General features: G+C 40.5%; 3 protein-coding genes and 1 long non-coding RNA gene across 5 annotated transcripts in view; 2 read left to right on the top strand and 2 right to left on the bottom strand.

Moving 5' to 3' along the window:
• marf1 (meiosis regulator and mRNA stability factor 1) overlaps positions 1–3,764 on the top strand; it is a 24,626-nt gene extending 20,862 nt beyond the window's left edge. The window contains exon 28 of the mRNA XM_032541047.1: positions 3,743–3,764. The gene's annotated coding sequence lies outside the window, so the exon portion shown is untranslated. The remainder of the gene's footprint in view (positions 1–3,742) is intronic.
• The window catches only part of bmerb1 (bMERB domain containing 1), a 15,732-nt gene extending 3,204 nt beyond the window's left edge, over positions 1–12,528 (bottom strand). For both annotated transcript variants that reach the window (XM_032541191.1, XM_032541200.1), the window contains exons 1-3: positions 12,220–12,528; positions 8,014–8,134; positions 2,299–2,372 (exon numbers count right to left, since the gene is read on the bottom strand). In XM_032541191.1, coding sequence (XP_032397082.1) covers positions 2,299–2,372; positions 8,014–8,134; positions 12,220–12,307 — 283 coding nt within the window. In that variant the 5' untranslated portion in view covers positions 12,308–12,528. The remainder of the gene's footprint in view (positions 1–2,298; positions 2,373–8,013; positions 8,135–12,219) is intronic.
• LOC116705230 (uncharacterized) lies at positions 12,507–15,114 on the top strand. Its single transcript, XR_004335882.1, has 2 exons — positions 12,507–12,587; positions 14,995–15,114. It is a non-coding gene; the product is annotated as an uncharacterized LOC116705230 (long non-coding RNA).
• LOC116705221 (mpv17-like protein) lies at positions 13,371–18,991 on the bottom strand. Its single transcript, XM_032541213.1, has 4 exons — positions 18,291–18,991; positions 16,526–16,596; positions 15,643–15,672; positions 13,371–15,136 (listed from the first exon to the last, which is right to left on the bottom strand). The coding sequence occupies exons 1-4, from the start codon at positions 18,592–18,594 to the stop codon at positions 14,945–14,947; spliced, it is 597 nt and encodes a 198-aa protein (XP_032397104.1). The 5' UTR covers positions 18,595–18,991; the 3' UTR covers positions 13,371–14,944.

Here is an 18,991-nt window from a genome sequence, read left to right as displayed (position 1 = left end):
TTCTCCACAAATCAAAATATAAATGCGGGTTTTCCAAGTTGCAACTTGACCTTACAGCAAAGACAGCTGGCTCTTACACACTGAGTCACATCACACACACCTTTAATTCTCCCCTCATGCATAATTCATAAGAAGGCACTGATTCATTCATACAAATGCTACAGAGCTCTGTTTTTAATTTGGTCAAGGAATTTCATCACAGTCAGAGCTCTACAAACGCAACATCCTCTTTGCTTTGTCTCACTCACTTTCCTAACCTTCACACTCCAAAGCATAGAAAAACACACACATAAACAGACCCAACCGACACACACACACACACACACACATGCACAGACAGTCGCAGCGGAAGGTTGTCTGACACTGCTGGGGGGGGGGGTGGAAAGGGTTGGAAAAATGATTGTAAACATTAGCTTCTTCTCCCATCCGGAAACAAAGTGGAGCAGTGCAGCTTCAGCGTGTATTTCCCCGCGGGCAGAACAACCTGAGGGGCACACGGCTACAACGCATAAATCCCAATGTCAGAGGAGCCGGAGAGGAGAGGCTCCAGAGTCTCTTTGTCACGTGACTCTCGTTGGGCAGTGAAGTTAATGGGCTGCCAGAGCCCACCAGCAACTGTACACATGAGGCCCCAGGGGCTCATGGGAATGTCAACGAGGGGCCGTTTTTGTGCGACAGCGTGCAGTTTGTGTGACCGGTAATCCCAAAAGCACAGAGGGGGTGGACACAATAATAGGATCGCTTTCATTATTGCAATCCAATCAAAGCTGCAGCCACCTTTAAGGACAGTGAAGTCACCGTCTTCTGGAGTTTTTTTCTGGGAATTTCTTACCAGCCTGGGGGAAGTTTTAATTCAACAATTACACCCAAAGAAATGGTGGATATTTTATGGGCAGATTCCATTCATTTTTATAATATAGTTGAATTGGAATATATGTCCAGTACAACAGTAAATCAAAAAAAATCTAACAACATAATAACCTCTAACAGGATTTTATTTCTGGCATTATGGAGAAAATGGGATTGAACAGTAAAATTGTCCCCTTTTTCCCCTTTGTTTTTTTTCTGCTGATGAGGAAGTGTGATGTGGTCAAAAGCTCCTGAACAAGCATGTAAGTGGACCTTAAAGCTAGATTATATACATTTTGAAATAAAGAAATAACACATTCTTCCTCTTGCAAATTAAAAGCTGAATTTAAAAGTTATAAACACACCCTTGCTTAACACTCACAGGTTTTGCCTCTACAGCCTTACTTGGTCTGATATGACCAGTAGCTTATGGTGGCTAATGCTAGTTCATGTTAGCAAACTTAAAGGTGCCCTGTGGAGTTTTTGTGTAAACAAACATGTTATATTTAAATTTGGTGTTACTCACTTAAAGAGATTTACACTACACAAGGTCAAAAACTCCACAGAGTAAGGTGTTGCTGTGTAACGAATACTACTGAGTCGGTGACTCTATTTTTCCAGTTAAATACTGTTAAACTACATATTTGCATTTGACATCCCTTAATAACCCCATGTTGCCACAGTTACCGCTGTTCAGGAAAGGTTACATAGGATTGTGGAGAAAACTTTCTCTCTGGGGCAGGCGGGGTGGACGATCCATGAGCTCAGTATTTTTTTAATCCTGACTGCAGCTCTGAATCAAATCAACACAAATCAAAACATCACAAATAGTCACACAAACATAAGCATCACAATATTTGGATTTTGTTACATTATCAGGTGTTTCTGTTATTTCGTCCTCACTCTGTACAGTGCAGGGCTACATTGCAGTTGGTAAAAAAAAAAAATTCTGATTCTGTCTCCTGCGCCACAAACCAACAACTTACATCCAGTAAAAAGAAGTGTTTACTGAAAGTCATTCTGGATGCCTTCCCCCAGCTCATATCATATTGTCTTCACAGTGATGATGCATGTGTGTGTGTTTATGTCTGTGTGTGTGTGTGTGTGTGTGTGTGTGTGTGTGTGTGTGTGTGTGTGTGTGTGTGTGTTTGTGTAATTATCTCTCCCTCATAACTCCAACTTGTCCCTGAGACTTACGATCAATCCTGTGTAGTTTAACGTAAAGACTCTTCCTATAAATCACCGTGACACCTGCTGAGGTTGTGGGACTCTGGCGAGCTGCAAACAGAAGCAGTTTCTGCCAAAAACTCTCATTTTGATCGAGTCCAAACAGGGAGCGTGGACAGTTTTGCACACAGAGAATCAATTGTGAGAGGTTTATTTCCTGATATGCTTACAGATGGTTTTCTTCAGCAGACAGGAGGTAAATGTGTGTGTGTGTGTGTGTACCTGGTACTGTGACAATCTGTCTCAGCTCCTGCTTTAAACTCATGATGTCTTTGCAGAGCTGAATGTCATCCATCCTAGAAGAAAAATGTAAAAAACAACAACAACAACAGTAAATCGCTGGCCTCCATCAGATTAAAGAACAACAGATGTTATTATCTGCGTCCACTTTGGATGTCTTTATCTGATTGGGATGATGTAAAGCAGAGTTGTGTTGTATGGTGAACTCTGGAAGGAAAGCAGCTACAGCTGAAAAGAAGAATCCAGGCACCAAATGTTATGACATTTTGATCAAGAGAAAAATTCTGTCCATGTCCGAAAACACAGAAATTCACTTTTTAAACATAAATAGGACCCTAATTATATATAACACAGAGTAAATGGAAACATCCCGACTGGGGCTGGGAAAAAATATTTTATTTGTTATCAATTAACCCTCTAATTCACACGTTTTTGTGGTCAGTGAATACATCAGTAGCTCTGGTCCATGCAAACAAAATGAGCTATCACACGTTGGTTGTGCCCCCTCTTTTCATGTTGTTATATATATATATATATATATATATATATATGTCTTGTTGTTATGACAATCCAAGCAACATGTGCACATCAGAGTTTCTTTGTGTCCCATTCTTCTTAATGTAGAAAGAGGCAAGGTTTTCACCTGTTTATGATTTGAGGATGTTGTACAATGTGAGGTGATTTCACTCTTACTTGGATTCTATTTCATTTCATTTATTTCACTTCATGTATTTGTTTATTTGACAGGGGGCTTTGCTCATTAATCAACAGCAAAGGAAGTGTAAATGAGCCGGAGTTAGCTCAGCAGGCTAACGGATTCTATTCTGTGTGATCTTTGACACCTTCTGATTTCTAAGAAAGGGCAGTTTGTAACAGATGTTTTCTAAATTCTACATATGTGTAATTATTTAACATGAATCTTAAATGCAAATTTTCACTTCAAAGATCATCTTTCATTTTAATAATTCTGTTTATTCTCAAGACGAAAATGTGCAAAACATCCTAATTTGAAACACGTAGCTTAATAGCTACGAGACTTTGAGAGGCAGATAAAAAGGACTGAAAGCGTTCCTCTAAATCAAGATATTCAATTAACAATTGATACCAATCACAGAAAAAAAAACATCAAATCCTCCCGTTTGCATCCTTATAAAGAGTGGTTGTCATATCCGCTCAATAAAACACTGAAATAATTACTCAACTATCCCACTGATTGAATAATTGATTAGACGACAAATCATTTTAGCTCTAATGCCTGGTGCTGTACAGTGAGATCCACTCATGTGCCCCGATCATCAGTAGAGTGTGTACAGAGTCTACAGATGGAAAACAGAAATGGATCCACGCTGCACTCTGAGCCCCCTGCAGCCCTGACGTCTCACCCTCGGGGCCTCATCATTCTCCCCTCTTCTGCACTGAATTCACGCCTTTCTCTCTCTCTCTCTCTCTCTCTCTCTCTCTCTCTCTCTCTCTCTCTCTCTCTCTCTCTCTCTCTCTCTGTGGAGCTGTGACAGCTACCACCGATTTAAATCTGTCCGTGATAGCTCAGGCTGATGACTCATCCACAGCCTCCTCTTCCTCCTCCTCCCTATGCATGTATCCCTGTTACACCTCCCTCCTCTTTCTCTCCCCCCCTTGACCCCTCCCTTCAGCTTTTTTCTCCTCCTCTTTTTCTGTTTTTCTCTTTCTGCCTTGTGCTTCACTCTCTCAATGCTATCTGTCTATTAGCTTCTGCACTCTGACACTCTGACACTCTGACGCTGTGTGTGTGTGTGTGTGTGTGTGTGTGTGCGTGCGTGCTTGCGTCTGTGTGTGTGTTTAACAGCTTCCTTGAGTCACACAGAGCCGACAACAGAGACGTAAGCAATGAGCAGCGTGGCGGTTTAATGAAGCATTTGAAGTGGGCGTGTGAATCAACATTAACAACTGAGTGAGCTCTCTTAAGATGTGTATCGGCTTCATCTGACACGTCAACCATCACCCCCCCACAGATGTTAGGGGTGTAATGACCCACAACATACGCCGTTCTGTTCGATATGACACATTGCTGCTGAGACATTGTGATACAGTTTCAACACATAAAAATTAACAGTGCCCAAGACAGTGGCTTGTATTTCCACACTGTAAACCCAGATTTAGTTGTAATTAAACTTTTTAGTTGTCACCAATTATCCTTTCATGTTTTGTTAAAAAACATATGCATTACTAAATCACATTAGTTGTTTGTAATAATCATCTTAAGTGTGCAATGCACAGATTATATCAGGCAGAGATAACTAAGGTTAAGTTAGCACATGGGCGGGGCTGGGTTTTTGGAACTGTTCTGTGCTGAAGCGATACAAAGGCTCATGGGAAAAAATACAAATGTTCTGTACGGTTTCTGTCCTAGTTAAAGTGTGTTTGTTCTGTTAAAGTTTTGGGATTGCATTTATGTTACATGGGTTTTAGTTGTGTATGGTTGATTTAGTGTTCATGTTCTACATTTGTTGTTGCACCTTGACCGAGACCAGGGGTCTCTATGGTATGCAGAGCATGTTGCAGATTATAACTTACATTTGGTCAGTTTTTCTATTTTCCTGGAAGTAATGTTTAGAATACATGGTTCTTAAAACTGTACCATTATAAAGACATGTATTCATAAGAGTGACTTCTTCCTATAGTTTTGATGAGTAGGTTTAATGTTTCATGTTTATTATAGTACAATAAAAGTAAGTTATGGTAACAGTTTTTTAGTAATGACTAATGTAACTTGATTTGTCTACTGCAGCAATTTACCAATCTGTGATGATACAACTTGACCTGTTAAGTGTCACCTTGTGTAAAAACTTAAACCGTTTAGGGCATCACGTTTCCAAGCAAATTTCTAGTAAAGACAACTCGTTTGGGATAACAGTGCAGTTCTATAAAGGTGCAAAGGGCTGTTTGACCCTCCATAATAATGCAATGCAGGTTTTTCCTTGTTCATTAAAAGACGGTTTTGAAAAGTAAAACCCTAAATCTGTGCTTCACATTATATAAAAACAACAGGATATGGTGTAGTAGTCTTTTTAGCTCATTGATACGGCTACAGTGTTTTTAAGCCACACTGAAATCAGTTGATTCGTCACATATAGCAGGAGTGTGAAATCCTCCATCACAGAATACGTCGTCCAACATCCACGTTGTCATGCTCTACAACAAGCCCAGTCAAAACATTCCCATGATCAAGCGAGGCATCAGCGAGGCTTTAGACAGAGAAGAAAAAAAATACAGTAGGCCTATGTCATCTCAAAAACTGATCCATTATCCTTGAAGCTGATGTTGATGATGAGCCAATGAGTTCATCATGGTGACTCATTCAGCTGCTATATTGGCATGTCCAGGCCTCTGCATAATCAATGAACAAATGGACCGCCTCTCTCTGTCTTAAAGTGCTCATGTTATGCTTTTTGGCTTTTTCCCTTTCCTTTTTTTGTGTTATACTGTATATCTTTTTTGTGCATGTTATAGGTTTTCAAAGTGAAAAAGCCCCCAACAGGGACTTACCATTTCCAACAGAAAACACTGTTCAAAACTGCTCCAAACAGCTCTACTGTGTAACACATTACAATGCTCACCTAGCTGCTAGCGTGGCACGCCCTCATACTCTGCTCCTGACTGGCTAGTAGTCCTTACCTACTGCATATGTGCAACTCCCAACAAAGATTGAATAAAAGTGAGATGCCTAAATCTGTTGTTAAAACAGAGAGCTCAACACACAGGGTGAAAAGAGGAGCTGCAGCAATGTTCATTACAATAAAAATATGGTGTTTTTTGAAAATTAAACCATGTAAGCCTATTCTGATATAACCTCTAAATACAATTATGAACCTGAAAATGAGAATAATATGGGCGCTTTAAACAGTCTTGGAACAGCCAACTTATAGCCTAAGGAGAAGAGGACTTGAATGGTTTTGCAGTGTTTTAACACAGTAAACCTCATTATAGACTTAGACTTCAGCTTCAGCTTCAGCTATCAAGCTCCTCTCCTGTGGAACCAGGTTCCAGTTTGGGTCCGGGAGGCAGACACCGTCTCCACATTTAAGAGTAGGCTTAAGACTTTCCTTTGATAAAGCTTATAGTTAGGCATAGAATCGAATATTGTTAGGGAGTAGTAGTTAGTCACATTGTTTTCAGATTTATCTATCATATAATACTAAAGGGAGACTTGGCATACAGCCCGATCCGGTTGGGGAAGTTCTGGCCCGGCCGGCTGGAGCTCTCTTTACCTCGTCTCTCTTGTTTTGTTGTAATAGTTTTAGACAGCTGGGGACTTATTTGATACACAGTTAGGGCATAGAATCGAATATTGTATGGAGATTAGCTAGTCCATAGTTTTCAGATTTATCTAACATACAATCAGATATAATAGAACCAAAGGGAGACTTGGCATACAGCCCGATCCGTGGGGAGAGTTCTGGCCCGGCCGGGCTGGAGCTCTCTTTACCTCGTCTCTCTTGGTTTTGTTGTAATAGTTTTAGACAGCTGGGGACTTATTTTGATACACTGAGCTCCTCTCTCCTCTATCTTTCCATCTTTCATTTATGTGCATCCATGTCCCAGAAATGCTTGTTACTAACCTATTTCTGGGGAGTCATTCCCCGGAGTCCTATGTTCTTTTTTTCCCCAGCATGTTTCCCTTGGATCAGAGAGGCTCCGAAATCAGGGTAGCAGCTATTGCCATGGTTCCGCTACACGTTCTGTGATGCCATGTTCAACTGCTACACTGTGGTGGCCCTGCTACGTCCTGCTACGTCCTGCTACGTCCTGCTGTGCCTTGTAATGCTGCACAGCGTCCTGCTATGTGAACTACTACAAAGAACTGCTACAAACTACTAATTTTTTCTATTTTTGTTATTGCCACTCTTCATTCTAACCCCAACCGCCCGTCAGACACCGCCTACCAAGAGCCTGGGTCTGCCGAGGTTTCTGCCTAAAAGGAAGTTTTTCCTCGCCACTGTCGCACTGTTGCTTGCTCTGGAGGAAACTAAACTGTTGGGTCCTTGTAAATTCCGGAGTGTGGTCTATCTGTAAAGTGTCTTGAGATAATTCTTGTTATGAATTGATACTATAAATAAAATTGAATTGAATTGAATTGAATTGACTTCTCTTTATTAATCCTTTTGGGATGACTCCCGCAAGGAAATTGAAATTTCCGGCATCCGTTTTTAGCAAGAAGAATACAGTATAGAGAGAAAAAAGAGGAAGACAGTGTAAATATAACAGTGATAACGGTAATAATAATAACAATTAAAAAAAAACTTTGGCTATAAAGGAAGACATTTACCATACATTATCATAAAGTGTCAGTGTCAAGTCAAGTGTTAAAGTGTTAAAGTGTCCAGGTATTTATGTGAGTCCAGGTGCGTATGTACTGTCCTCTTTGCCCTATTACCTCCTCCCCCCGAGAGAGGAGTTGTAGAGTGTAATGGCATGAGGGACAAAAGAGTCCTTGAGTCTGTTGGTCCTACACTTGGGAAGGAGCAGCCATCCACTGAACAGGTTCCTCTGGTTGCTGATGACGGAGTACAGGGGGCGGCTGGCATTGTCAATAATGTCCAGCAGTTTATCCACTCAAGAAAAGCCGTAGGAGTTGTTATGACACTGTATCGATTCAATCTTTTGTCACACTCTATTACTTCTGGCGTTAAAACAGAAATTGATCGTTCAGCAACTCACATGAAACGCAGCTCCGACTCCCGGCGTACCAGGACCTCTCGCAGGCGCTGAATACGAGCCATCTCCACCTCGATCTCCTCTGGAGCCATAGTGCTCTCTGCCATGGACACATCTGAATGACCTGGGAGGGCGGAGGTAGAGGAAAGCCAGGATGAGTCCAAATGAATAAGGAGGAATAAAAAAAGAGACAAGGGAAACAGGAGACAGTGGAGGGCAGGAGGAAGAAACGTCTACTATCTTTGTAGTGAACAGTGTTAGAAGACGTATTCAGATCCTTCACTTAAGTAAAAGTACTAATACCACGCAAGTCCTGCATGGAAAATGTTACTTAAGGAAAAGTATGTAAGTATCATCTGAAAAAGAAAGTATTAAAAGTAAAAATACTCAATGCAGAAAAATCCTCACATTTTAGAAATTGGAAACGATTAAAACAATTCTGCCAATCAACTGTCTAATGGTCTTATCATTTCAGCTGGACGTGTAGGCCATTATATTGTTGGCTGGTTTAATTTATAATAAAACATCAAATTTGTACTTAAACACAGCACTTAAGTAAATTTACTGAGAGACATTCCACCACTGGTAGTGAGATTGTTTTTCTCCAACAGGACAGCTCCGCTCTAGACAAGTCTGTTGTGCACTTCTCTTCACTTTGGACACTGCTTCAGAGTTTAAAAGCAGGTGAAAACAGGTACCTACACGGGGCTGAATTACAGATTCCAGTGGCACAACACCTGTATCTAAGTCAACACCGTAAATGTATTTTCCATCAATTTCATGTGACAAATGCAACCACAAGTTTCTCATTTCTGTCTTTTTAATCCTTGTAAACTTTCTCCCGGGGTCAGAGCTTTGGCCGACACATTTCTCACCTTGTCTACTTGTCATTTCACATCAGTCAAAAACATGATATTTAGAGAGCAAGCAGTTTAAAAGCATGTTTAATTGAGAGAGGTGATTCACGTTTTCAAGTCACAACAGTGCCACCGGCACCCATTACTGCTTCCCATTAAAAGGTTTCGATCACTGATGACGTGAATGTGTGGCATAAAGAAAAGCAGGATTAAAGCATGTAATACAAGCACTTTGAGATCCTTTTTTAGCAGAAGGTTGTTGAGGAAGAGAAACAAATACTTATATTATATTTTTAAAACAACTGTACCTTCAAGGATCAATGAGCAGCTGTAGTTCTTGCTGATTGAGTTGAGCACTGACCTCACACTCTCCATATCTGCCAATAGAAAACACTTCCTACACTGACCAAACACTTGACCACTGCAGAAGATGACACTCCTGCAACAAACTGACCCTGCCAGCACCTTGCAACATACAAGCAACAGTGTACATCTTGATTTGCAGGTACAAATATATTCCATGCGGAGTTGATTGCTTATTAGTGTGTTCTCCTGGTTTCCTCCCCCCTTGTTGCATGTCATCAAGCTTTCTCCCTGCCAATATTCCCATCCGTCTCCATTGCAAATCGTTAAAGGAGCACTCTGCCAATAATGTGTATAATGTCTTTGGTGGCTCTGGAAGAAGCTTTGTTTGAGGATATACTACATAAGACATATCTAATTATAATATAGGGTTATCACAGTTTCGTCTTCACACTTCAAAATTGTAACAGAAACCCTTTGTTTCAAACATGGGAGCGTGGAGTTTGAGAGACATGGATGTTATCCAGGCAGGGAGGGTTTGAGCTCTTCTGCTTGAATTTTGACCTTTTAAAAAATAAAAAGCTGTCTCTCAGAAGGCTCTTATTATGGATTGTTAACACCCAATCACTGGGGTACTCAATAAGTATTATGCAATACTATAATATACCATCACTCACGTGTCAAACTTCACTCTGTATTTCTGCAGACCTAAATCTTAATTATAAGCATTGTTGCTTATTTTATTATAAAATATCCATATGAACAAATGCTTATCCATATGTCGGTCCATGCTTGCTGTGAAGCAATCCCCTCCTGACACAACTACACTGTAAGAGGACAAAATCCACAGTTCACAAGCTGATAGGTCCTTATACACCTAAATACGTATAAAGAAACTATTTTCATCTTTAATCCAAAGGTGTCAAATGTGACACATGACATTTATCCAAAGCGTAACATTAGAGGACTAGATCAGCTCCTCGTCCTCCTGCTGCAACATAAACTGCAGTCTGTGTTTGTGGTACTTTTCACGGATGCTTGCTGAAGACCGAGCTGACTCACCGCAGCAGACAGAAGTGTGCACAGGAGGGCCCGGCTTGTTTGTGCCTCACTGTTGTTGAATCATCACCTGACGTGTCTGCTGACAACAAGACGCTGACGCCAAAATGTAACTTTACATCATGAAACTGCAGCAGGATACAAAAGACAGCAAGAGCAAAAGTGTTTCTTTCTTTATCCCCCTTTTTTTCTCTGTGTCTTGTTTTTCGTTTGCACACTCCAGCCACGTGCTTATACAAAACCACCAATGGAACCAAGCTGCATTAAGTCATGGTGGCAAAGTGCCAGCTCAATGTATCCTAACACATTAATTTATCAGTTTGAATTAGCCCTGTGTCATTAAAACAAACCGGATCAACCGGATTAGGATGTAATGAGGAATGGAGAGCCTGGATCGTGCGCGGTGCAGCGGCCCCATGGGGCTCGACAACAGGGAAATGTCAGCATCTGTGTGACATCCAATGCAGACGCCCCTGACACAGCCCGCATCCTGCAGTCACACTGTAGCCTACTGCTACTGCTGCACTAGTAACACAGGCAGTGTTTAAAAGAGGAGGGGGTTTGCCCTGCCTTACTTTTGTCTTATTGTCTGTGACTGTGTGTGTGTGTGTGTGTGTGTGTGTGTGTGTGTGTGTGTGTGTGTGTGTGTGAGAGAGAGAGAGAGAGAGAGAGAGAGAGAGAGAGAGAAAGAAAGAGAGATTAATGGCTTGATCCATGTCTAAAAATATCCACTGCATTTTTTTTCTTCTTCTCTGACTTATCCTCTGAAGTAGCTTCACAGCCTGCTCTCTGTGATAGTTGTGAGTTGTTGTCAGTGGAACCAACCAGGACACATCTTATAGGATGTCACCGCTTTGTTGCTTCTGTCAACACATGCGTCATTCATCCGCCGTCATCACTTGGGATTTGAAAAAAAAGGACAAACTAATAGAAACATCTGACACATCTAAAACGGGCTCTGCGGCTAATGATTTTCACTTTTTTGGTGTGTTTTTGTTCCATTTTTATGGTCACTTTTGAGACAAGGGCTAGTTTGTGGTATTGTTTAGAGCAGAAGTCAACTGACATAAAAAATAATTGCCAATGATTGTCATGCATGATGCATCATGCATCATCCTCTGACTACAGCTTCTCCAAAGTGACAATTTGCTGCTTTTAGTAGATGTTATTGAATATCTTTAGGTTTCGGACTGTGGGTTGAAAAAAAACAAGCATTTGAAGACTTCACATTAGCATATTGTAACAGGCATTTTTTTTTAAACTATTTCTAACGTTTTACAGACCAAATGAGGAATAAAACAATGAATTAACTGAGGAAAATAATTGTTCATTGCAGCCCTTAATAAGACAAATAAATTAAATGCAGGACAAAATAATAGGAACAGTGTAAACAGTAACAACAATGTTCATTTTTAGTGTCTGAGAGGTGTTTATTCAGCTTTATAGACATTTCTAAGGCTGTAGTATGGGGTGATGTTATTATAGTGCAGAAACTCTATGTTTAAAGTAATCACTAAAAGTGAGGAACATGATTTATGGATTTTGAGAACAAAAAACTTTTAATTAATTTTGCAATAAACTTAAATATTGTTTTTAATGTGAAATTCAGAGCTTATTGCTCAGAGCAGAGGACCAGGGTATGGACTTCCAGCTGCTTGTGCTCTCTCTGGACTGAATCAAAGGACCACAAGTTTCAAAATGTGCTGGGCTTGCCGTATTTGTGGTGTAGCCTACGCATTCGCCCAAATTCATTCACAAACCACGCAATACCCACAGTGAGCATGCAAGGGAATTAATAGGCCCTTTAGCACCGAGGCAGCGTTTCTGAACCTAAACCTTTATGAGTCATTGTTAACCATTTCAACGCCAACTGCTCACTGGGGTTTCGCGGAGAGAGGGAAACATTCTCTTGAGATATCGGAGATGCTAAACTGCTTTCTCGGCCCACCAGGCGGTAAAACGACATCATATTTCACTTCGAGACGCTCACCTTTGTCCGTTGTCCATGCCGTTTCCGACACGGCGCCGTAGCTCCTGAGCGCGCGCTCGGTGTCCGAAATAGATTTCTTCAGTTCCATGTCGGTGGAGTGCCCGCGCGACGAAACCAGGATAAGGAGTCTTTAAAAAAGAAAATCTGCACGGCTCCTCTGTGTGCGTCCCTCCAAATGTAGGCTATTTGTTAATTGGTAATATAACTCAGTTTCACCCGGTGAAAAGGCTCCAGCGACCCGAGACGTTGAGCATCTTTATTCAAGCTTTGAAGTCGACGTATGGATGGAGAATAGGATGCAGGGAGCATGCGCAGTACGGTGCAGGGACGTGAAGACTTGGGAGACACCCACTGACACCGAGATGACGGTAAAAATAACACAATAGACACATAGTTGCTCTGGAGTTTTTTTGTTGTTGTTGTTTTTTTAATTATCAGCCTGCTTAAGAATTTGTTTTTACTATGCCACAGCTTTGCCTGGATATATCTCAGGTATTTATTATTAGTTTAAAACACGTGCAGGGGCTAATAGTTCTTAAAGCATTTTGTCTCTGAAGTGTAAAGGCCTGCTTCTGGTTGTTATTTGGCAGGCTGAAATAACCGCCACAGGGTAAGTGGCTGATGTCTCCACATGGGGTCTGGTTGCATATGTCACAATTTCGACAAATTGTTTTAGCAGTGTGTCACAAATTTAGAAACTATTTCAATAATAGCCGCATAAAGCTTTATTTGGGATGCCTTTGAAGCAGGAAATGCCGGCTGTAGAAATAGGGCATGCACCAGCAGGCAGGCCTTTCAAAGTATGTGTTGTGCTTAATGACGTATATTACCACAAGACATGGAGACAGAGCCCCAGTGGCATAACCTAAACTATGAGTAATACAGAGGAATGAGTAATATTTATGTCTGAACACGCAACCCAACTCAGTAGCACGCCTAAGCGTGGCGTGAATATTACAGTACGTTGGAACACAAGCAACAGAGGATGTACTTTTGATAGCAAAATATCAGAAGTACATAATACTACCGATCAACCTGGAGCATACAAAGAAAACGATGGGTCTGCTGTGCTCAACAAGGTCAGTTATAATCTCAGTTATATAGATTCTTTTGTGTTGCTATGGTTGTATGCTCAGTAAACAAACATTGAGTCAATGTGGTGTTTTTATTTATTCAACAATACATGTTACTTATCTCTACCACAGTCAGTGTAACTTCTGTACAAAATGTCATGTCATTTCTTTCAAAACATTACAGTCAACGACACTGTTTAAATAGTTGTTTTTTGTGATATCAAAACCATTCAAAAAATAGAAAGTAGTGTACTTTGTCTTTGAATAAGTTAATGAGTAATATCACCCAGTCTTCAGCGGCTGGAAGGAACAAAGGGAATATTCATTGATTTGATCTTTGAGTTTCAGTGTAGCACATCAGCATACAAATAATAATTAGAATCAATCAATCTAATACTATACTGATAATAAGTTACTATAATTAAGGATGCAATTTAAAAGATGTCTGATTTAAAGGGATCAAAAGGAAAGAAGTTTGCCTGGAACTTTTTAAAATTATATTTATATATATAGGAATAGCAGTCAGCTCTTATACCGAGCTATTTTTAAAAGTGACCTCTATAGAAAACTGCTTGGCAGGATCTGACGTTCAAGAATAAATGCAGGCAAGGTAACCTATAAAGTAACATTGACAGTAAAAGGGACATTTTTTTTTTTTAAATGGCAATCAATATTTTAGAAAAAATTGTAAATTTTGTTAAGATATGTAATAGAGAGCACTCCACAGTATCACATTAACATAAAGTACGACAGCAGGCAGGCAGCATTTCCACATTCAAGTAAATGGATGTTTCAGACAACCTTCATCAATCATTAATATATAAACTCAGAGTAATCTTCAGTAGTATCTCATTGGCAAAACATTTAAATATTAAGAAACAGTGGTTGAAAATATGAGATGAAAAATATATTTTCGGATATGTTTTAGTGGTTTTAGGTGTTTTTTATATATTGTATATATATAACGGATTATTGGTCCCTGTGTGCACGTGCACTTCTTGTACCAGAGTGTAATCAGGAACCAAAGCAGAAAGTCCTTAGAAATCAGGCATTCTGTTCCAGTTGCAGATATAAGTCTTAGCAGTCTTAGTTCAGTTTTTAGATGTAAAGCAGAAAAATGTGTGGAACACCAAACTTTACACGTTCCCATCACAGAAATAAAATCAATAACATTTTAATTCTATGGTTCCTTTCCAGACATAGAAATCCTCATGAATCATTCCAATATCATTTAGCACGGTCCAATACATTAAGGGAACTCTCTTGTTTGTGAGAACACAAGACTGCATTTATTAAAAACAAAACCTGATGACAAATATAGTACCATGATGGTTCACTGTGGGATTCAAACGTAGGACTGAATTACATTTTCCCACTGAGGTCATGTGCTGTATGCATACTGAAAAATATACTGTACGTACATTCCATTTGTTGGATGCTGTTTCAAAGCACCATGAGTTCATGAGAACGCACTTTTTTTTGTGTGACTTTGAACTCAAACCCTGGCAGTGATAGTGCAACATCAACCACAGACAGGACTGCCATCCACTGAACCTGCTATCTCCACTAAAGATCGCTGCTTTTTCCGTTTCCGTTTTGTCGCCCTCCATCACAACCACTGATTCTACATACTTTGGATCGGAGTAGGTTTCCTATTCACTCTTTTCCTTGGAGTCCACCGTCTCGGCTTCATCCTCTTTAGGAGGGAACATCCACGCCAGAGCAGCACCGATCGTGCCATCGCCGTTCTGACGCGAGAAGCAAAGGAAGGTGGCCCAAACGAAGGCACAGCAGCCGGTGAAGGCAGTCCGCACGTACAGAGGCACCAAGGCAAAGTTCAGAAACTGATGGAGACAGATAAAGAAATATTTATATCATTGTTCTGGTATATTACATGTTTACATTTCAAACAAAAATTCAGATTTACTATGGTGCAGTATAAAATAAATAGTTCCTATGCAAGTATTGTTGTGAGAGGTCATACTGAAACCTTATTCTCTAATTTAAACTACAGAATGTAGTCCTTACTTTGTCAGTTTTGTTGTTATAATTTTTGGGATGGGCCTGACAATCAAGGGTTGTTCTGCAGGTTTGTCTTTCAAAATACATCACATTATCAAATATATAACAGCTATTCAAATTAATGAAAACATGACGGGATTCAAGATTTTAATAGCGAAGACACTAAACTGAAAGGTCCACTTCCATTAGGTTCATCATGAGGCTGTGAGATGTGATGAGACGCTCAGAATCATTAGCAAGTGGGCCTTTGAGATTAGATTTTCTTCACTATATATTGTTCCCAAGGGTAAAGAACTGACATTTATCCGTGAAAGATGTCAATGTTTACCTGCATAAATGGCCAGAACATTAGCCCCGTCTGAAAAGACAAACAGAGAGCACACAAACATTTGTAGTCGTACACAAACCTCAACTGACACAATTGAAACTTATGATTACAAAAAATAAACCTAATCTTTCAACTTTAGAGACTAAGATGCGTGCTAATTAATCAGATAACAAGCCATCAGTAGAGCTCTCCCTAAACCAAATAACAGCCTACATGTTAAATGAGCAACAGTCCTTAAATACATTAAAGGTCCCATTCCTCTTCGGATGTTTTTATATAGGCCTTAGTGGTCCCCTAAATACCATATCTGAAGTCTCTTTCCCAAAATTCAGCCTTGGTGTTACATTACATTACAGCCACTAGAGCCAGTCCCACAATGAGCTTTTCTTAGTATGTGCAATTTCTGAGTCTGGGGGGGGGGGGTAAGGTAGAAGCTGGGGGTGTTGCCCTGAACCAGCTGCCACTTTGCTCATTTAAAAGCTATGATTACTCTCTTGGGGGGGGGCAAATTCCCTGGGAGGTAACCTTGCCCTTTATGACCTCATAAGGGGCAAGATTTCAGATCATCCCATCTGAGCTTTCATTTTCTCAAAGGCAGAGCAGGATACCCTGAGCTCGGATTACACCTATCACCCTTTCTAACCACTGGGGGGACCATAAGCAGGCTGGGGGAACGCATATTAATGTTAAAAAAAAAACTCATAAAGTGACATTTTCATGCCATGGGACCTTTAAGTCTCAGTTTTGGATACGCGCACTATAATGTTGTAGCTGTTTTAAATTAGGCACAAGTTAATTGTCTCATGTCACACATTAGGCAAGCACTTAAAGGTGCGAGCAAGGCAAACCTGCTGTGACAGCCCGTGTCTCTGCTCCTACTCACCTTATATGTATTCAGGAACTTTTCTCTCCAGTCTTCAAAGATGTCGTCTTTGCCCTCCAAGATACTGACACCTGCGAGAAAACAAGACAAATGATAGTTCATTCTCTGACTGTCAGCTGGAAAATGCTTTGACAGATGGAAGGTTTATAGTGTAAGTGGACTTCAAAGACACAGTATGAAATGTATGTCCTATAAGAATAGGAAAAAAAACGTACTATGGCAATAGTATCACTTCATGTATTGGCATATTATCTTGCAAACCATTAGCAGTACATGACAGCATGTAGGCCTCCAAAAATTTGATTAAGCATAATTGTCTATTTAATAGGTTAGTGTTTTGGTTTTCCTATTTGCTTTATTGGTGCCAGATTTACAACTTTGAGTTACTACTACTATTGGGAAAATTACATTTACGCATGATTTCATATATCCTTCTGTATATTATTCATATTATTACATTACAATGCTTTTCAGTTATATGACTTAATTGTATTCATTCTGTATGTGTCTTCCCTGAAGAAGAGATCCCAGCTGTTTGAATGTTGGTGCCATAAAGTCTGAAAGATACAGATGTCCATAGCTATGTTTATTGATAAGGGTGCAGGGTCAGGGACATCTTCTCTTCTGTACATGACCAAAGGCACAGGTTGTCTTTGGCATCTAAGATAAATGACCATAAAAACTCTGAGGCATGAGGGACAGATGTAGAAAAGACGTAGAAGTGGCTCCAACTTGTCTGTGTGTTAAGATTAATTGTTTTGCTAAGATAAGGCCAGTTTTCCAAGCAAGGTCTCCTTTTGCTAGGGAAAGAGAATATAAGAGCGTGATGTTTGTGTTTAACTTTGCCAGACACTGACACACTGTTACTGCTGTTAACTCTGTGAAACTGTTTTGCCTTACTATACTCTGCGGAGTGTAAGAAAATTCCCAGAAGACCGACCCTGGTTAACCCTCGTGTTGTCTTCCAACCGACCTGGAAATTTTAGTTTTTCTGAGTCCAAATTTAAAATGAAAAACCTTTTATCAAGGTTATGGAAGTCATTTTCGACCCTTTTGTGGCTTTTCCCCAATGATTTTGTCACTTTTTCTGAGCCTTTTGAAATTTCTGTGGACATTTTTCTCTCTCTTTTAGACTTTTTTTTTTATTTTTTATTTCTGATATAGAAACTTTTTGGAAAGGGGTCAAATTTGACCCAAAGACAACAGGAGGGTTAACAGCTGTCTTTATTTTCTTTAAACAAAATTCTCACTTCAAAACTTCTCCTTTCCTGCAGTACAGAAAACTTCCACCACGCAAGCTATGTCATCCATTTAGCCTACATGATTGAGTTTGCTTGCTATTTAAGGAAAAGCCTACCTGTACTTCTACTTTTTCTAAAGGAGGCCTAGGCCTAATATACAGGGATATACAGGTCTTTACTCCACACAACTCATTTCAGACACATTTCAAATCTAAACTAGGCCTCCTTGAAGAACATCATTGACAAAGTGAAGACTTTCATGTGACCTCTGCTAGTCAAGGTGTATGTTTTACAGTGCAATGAACAACATGCTGGCGTGAGAAGAGCACTCAGAGGACTCGGGTCAGGTTACAAATCGACAGATTGACATATGCGATCTTTTCTTTAAGTTAACCATTAACTAGCCTGCAGGCGTTCAGAATACCCCGGGGAGTTGTGGTGTGCTGTCAGCCGCTGTCCTGTCCCTGTCCCTGCCCTCTGTCCCACTGCCCTCCGTCCCACTGCCCACTACAATGATGAATGACCTGTGTAGAAGACACTGGTAGCCAGGGGTGCCGCTGTGGTCTGGTCCAGGAGCAGCTTCCTTATCACCATTCGGACGGAATTCCCCGGAAACCTCCTCTCCAGGAACCGCATCCAGAAGAAATTGAAGTTACCATGGAAACTGAACGCGACCACGGCGACGTTCCGCGTGTGTCTCCAGTCCATTTGTTCCCCTCGCGAGAACGACTGGTGGACGAAGTCCCCTCCAGCGAACAGACAACCGTACAGTGTAACGTTGGTGACCCACGGAAACCGACGGACATGTCTCAAAAACGCCTGTCGCATTATTTATTTTTTTACAGTTAGTGAGTTACTGAATGGAATGTGGTGTTGGCAAATTGAGCAAAATATAATAGCCTACTTTGGTTAATTTAAGCTAACTGTAACAAATGACACCGTTGTCTTATCTATCCGACTGTCTCCGCGGCATCACAGGAAATCCAAAGGAAAGGGCTCATAAAACTTATCGACGACACAATGTAGCCTATATATATGTTTCTCGTATAATGAACGTCGGAAAGTAATATAATTCCAGACAGGATAGCCTATACTTGCTTGCTACGCACCATCCGACACCCGGCACGGGACTGCCTGTTTCACTGGCCTGGTCGGCTCCTTCTGCGTAAAATTACTACGCCCCTTTTTACGTAAAAAAGAAGAAATGAATCACAGTAGGGTGCAC

Source organism: Etheostoma spectabile, chromosome 2 (genome assembly GCF_008692095.1).
Source record: "Etheostoma spectabile isolate EspeVRDwgs_2016 chromosome 2, UIUC_Espe_1.0, whole genome shotgun sequence".
Classification (NCBI taxonomy): Eukaryota; Metazoa; Chordata; class Actinopteri; order Perciformes; family Percidae; genus Etheostoma; species Etheostoma spectabile.
Note: the sequence above shows the minus strand (reverse complement) of the source record. Positions and strands in the feature narration are given on the sequence as shown.

What these genes read in the sequence shown, in the direction of transcription:
- LOC116705221 (XM_032541213.1), bottom strand. Translation starts at nt 18,594, where the DNA reads ATGCGACAGGCGTTTTTGAGACATGTCCGTCGGTTTCCGTGGGTCACC. An exon ending in AGTTCCTGAATACATATAAG is followed by an intron (nt 15,673 to 16,525) that starts GTGAGTAGGAGC and finishes TTGTCTTTTCAG; the next exon opens with ACGGGGCTAATGTTCTGGCC. An exon ending in TGTTCTGGCCATTTATGCAG is followed by an intron (nt 15,137 to 15,642) that starts GTAAACATTGAC and finishes TGTCTCCATCAG; the next exon opens with TTTCTGAACTTTGCCTTGGT.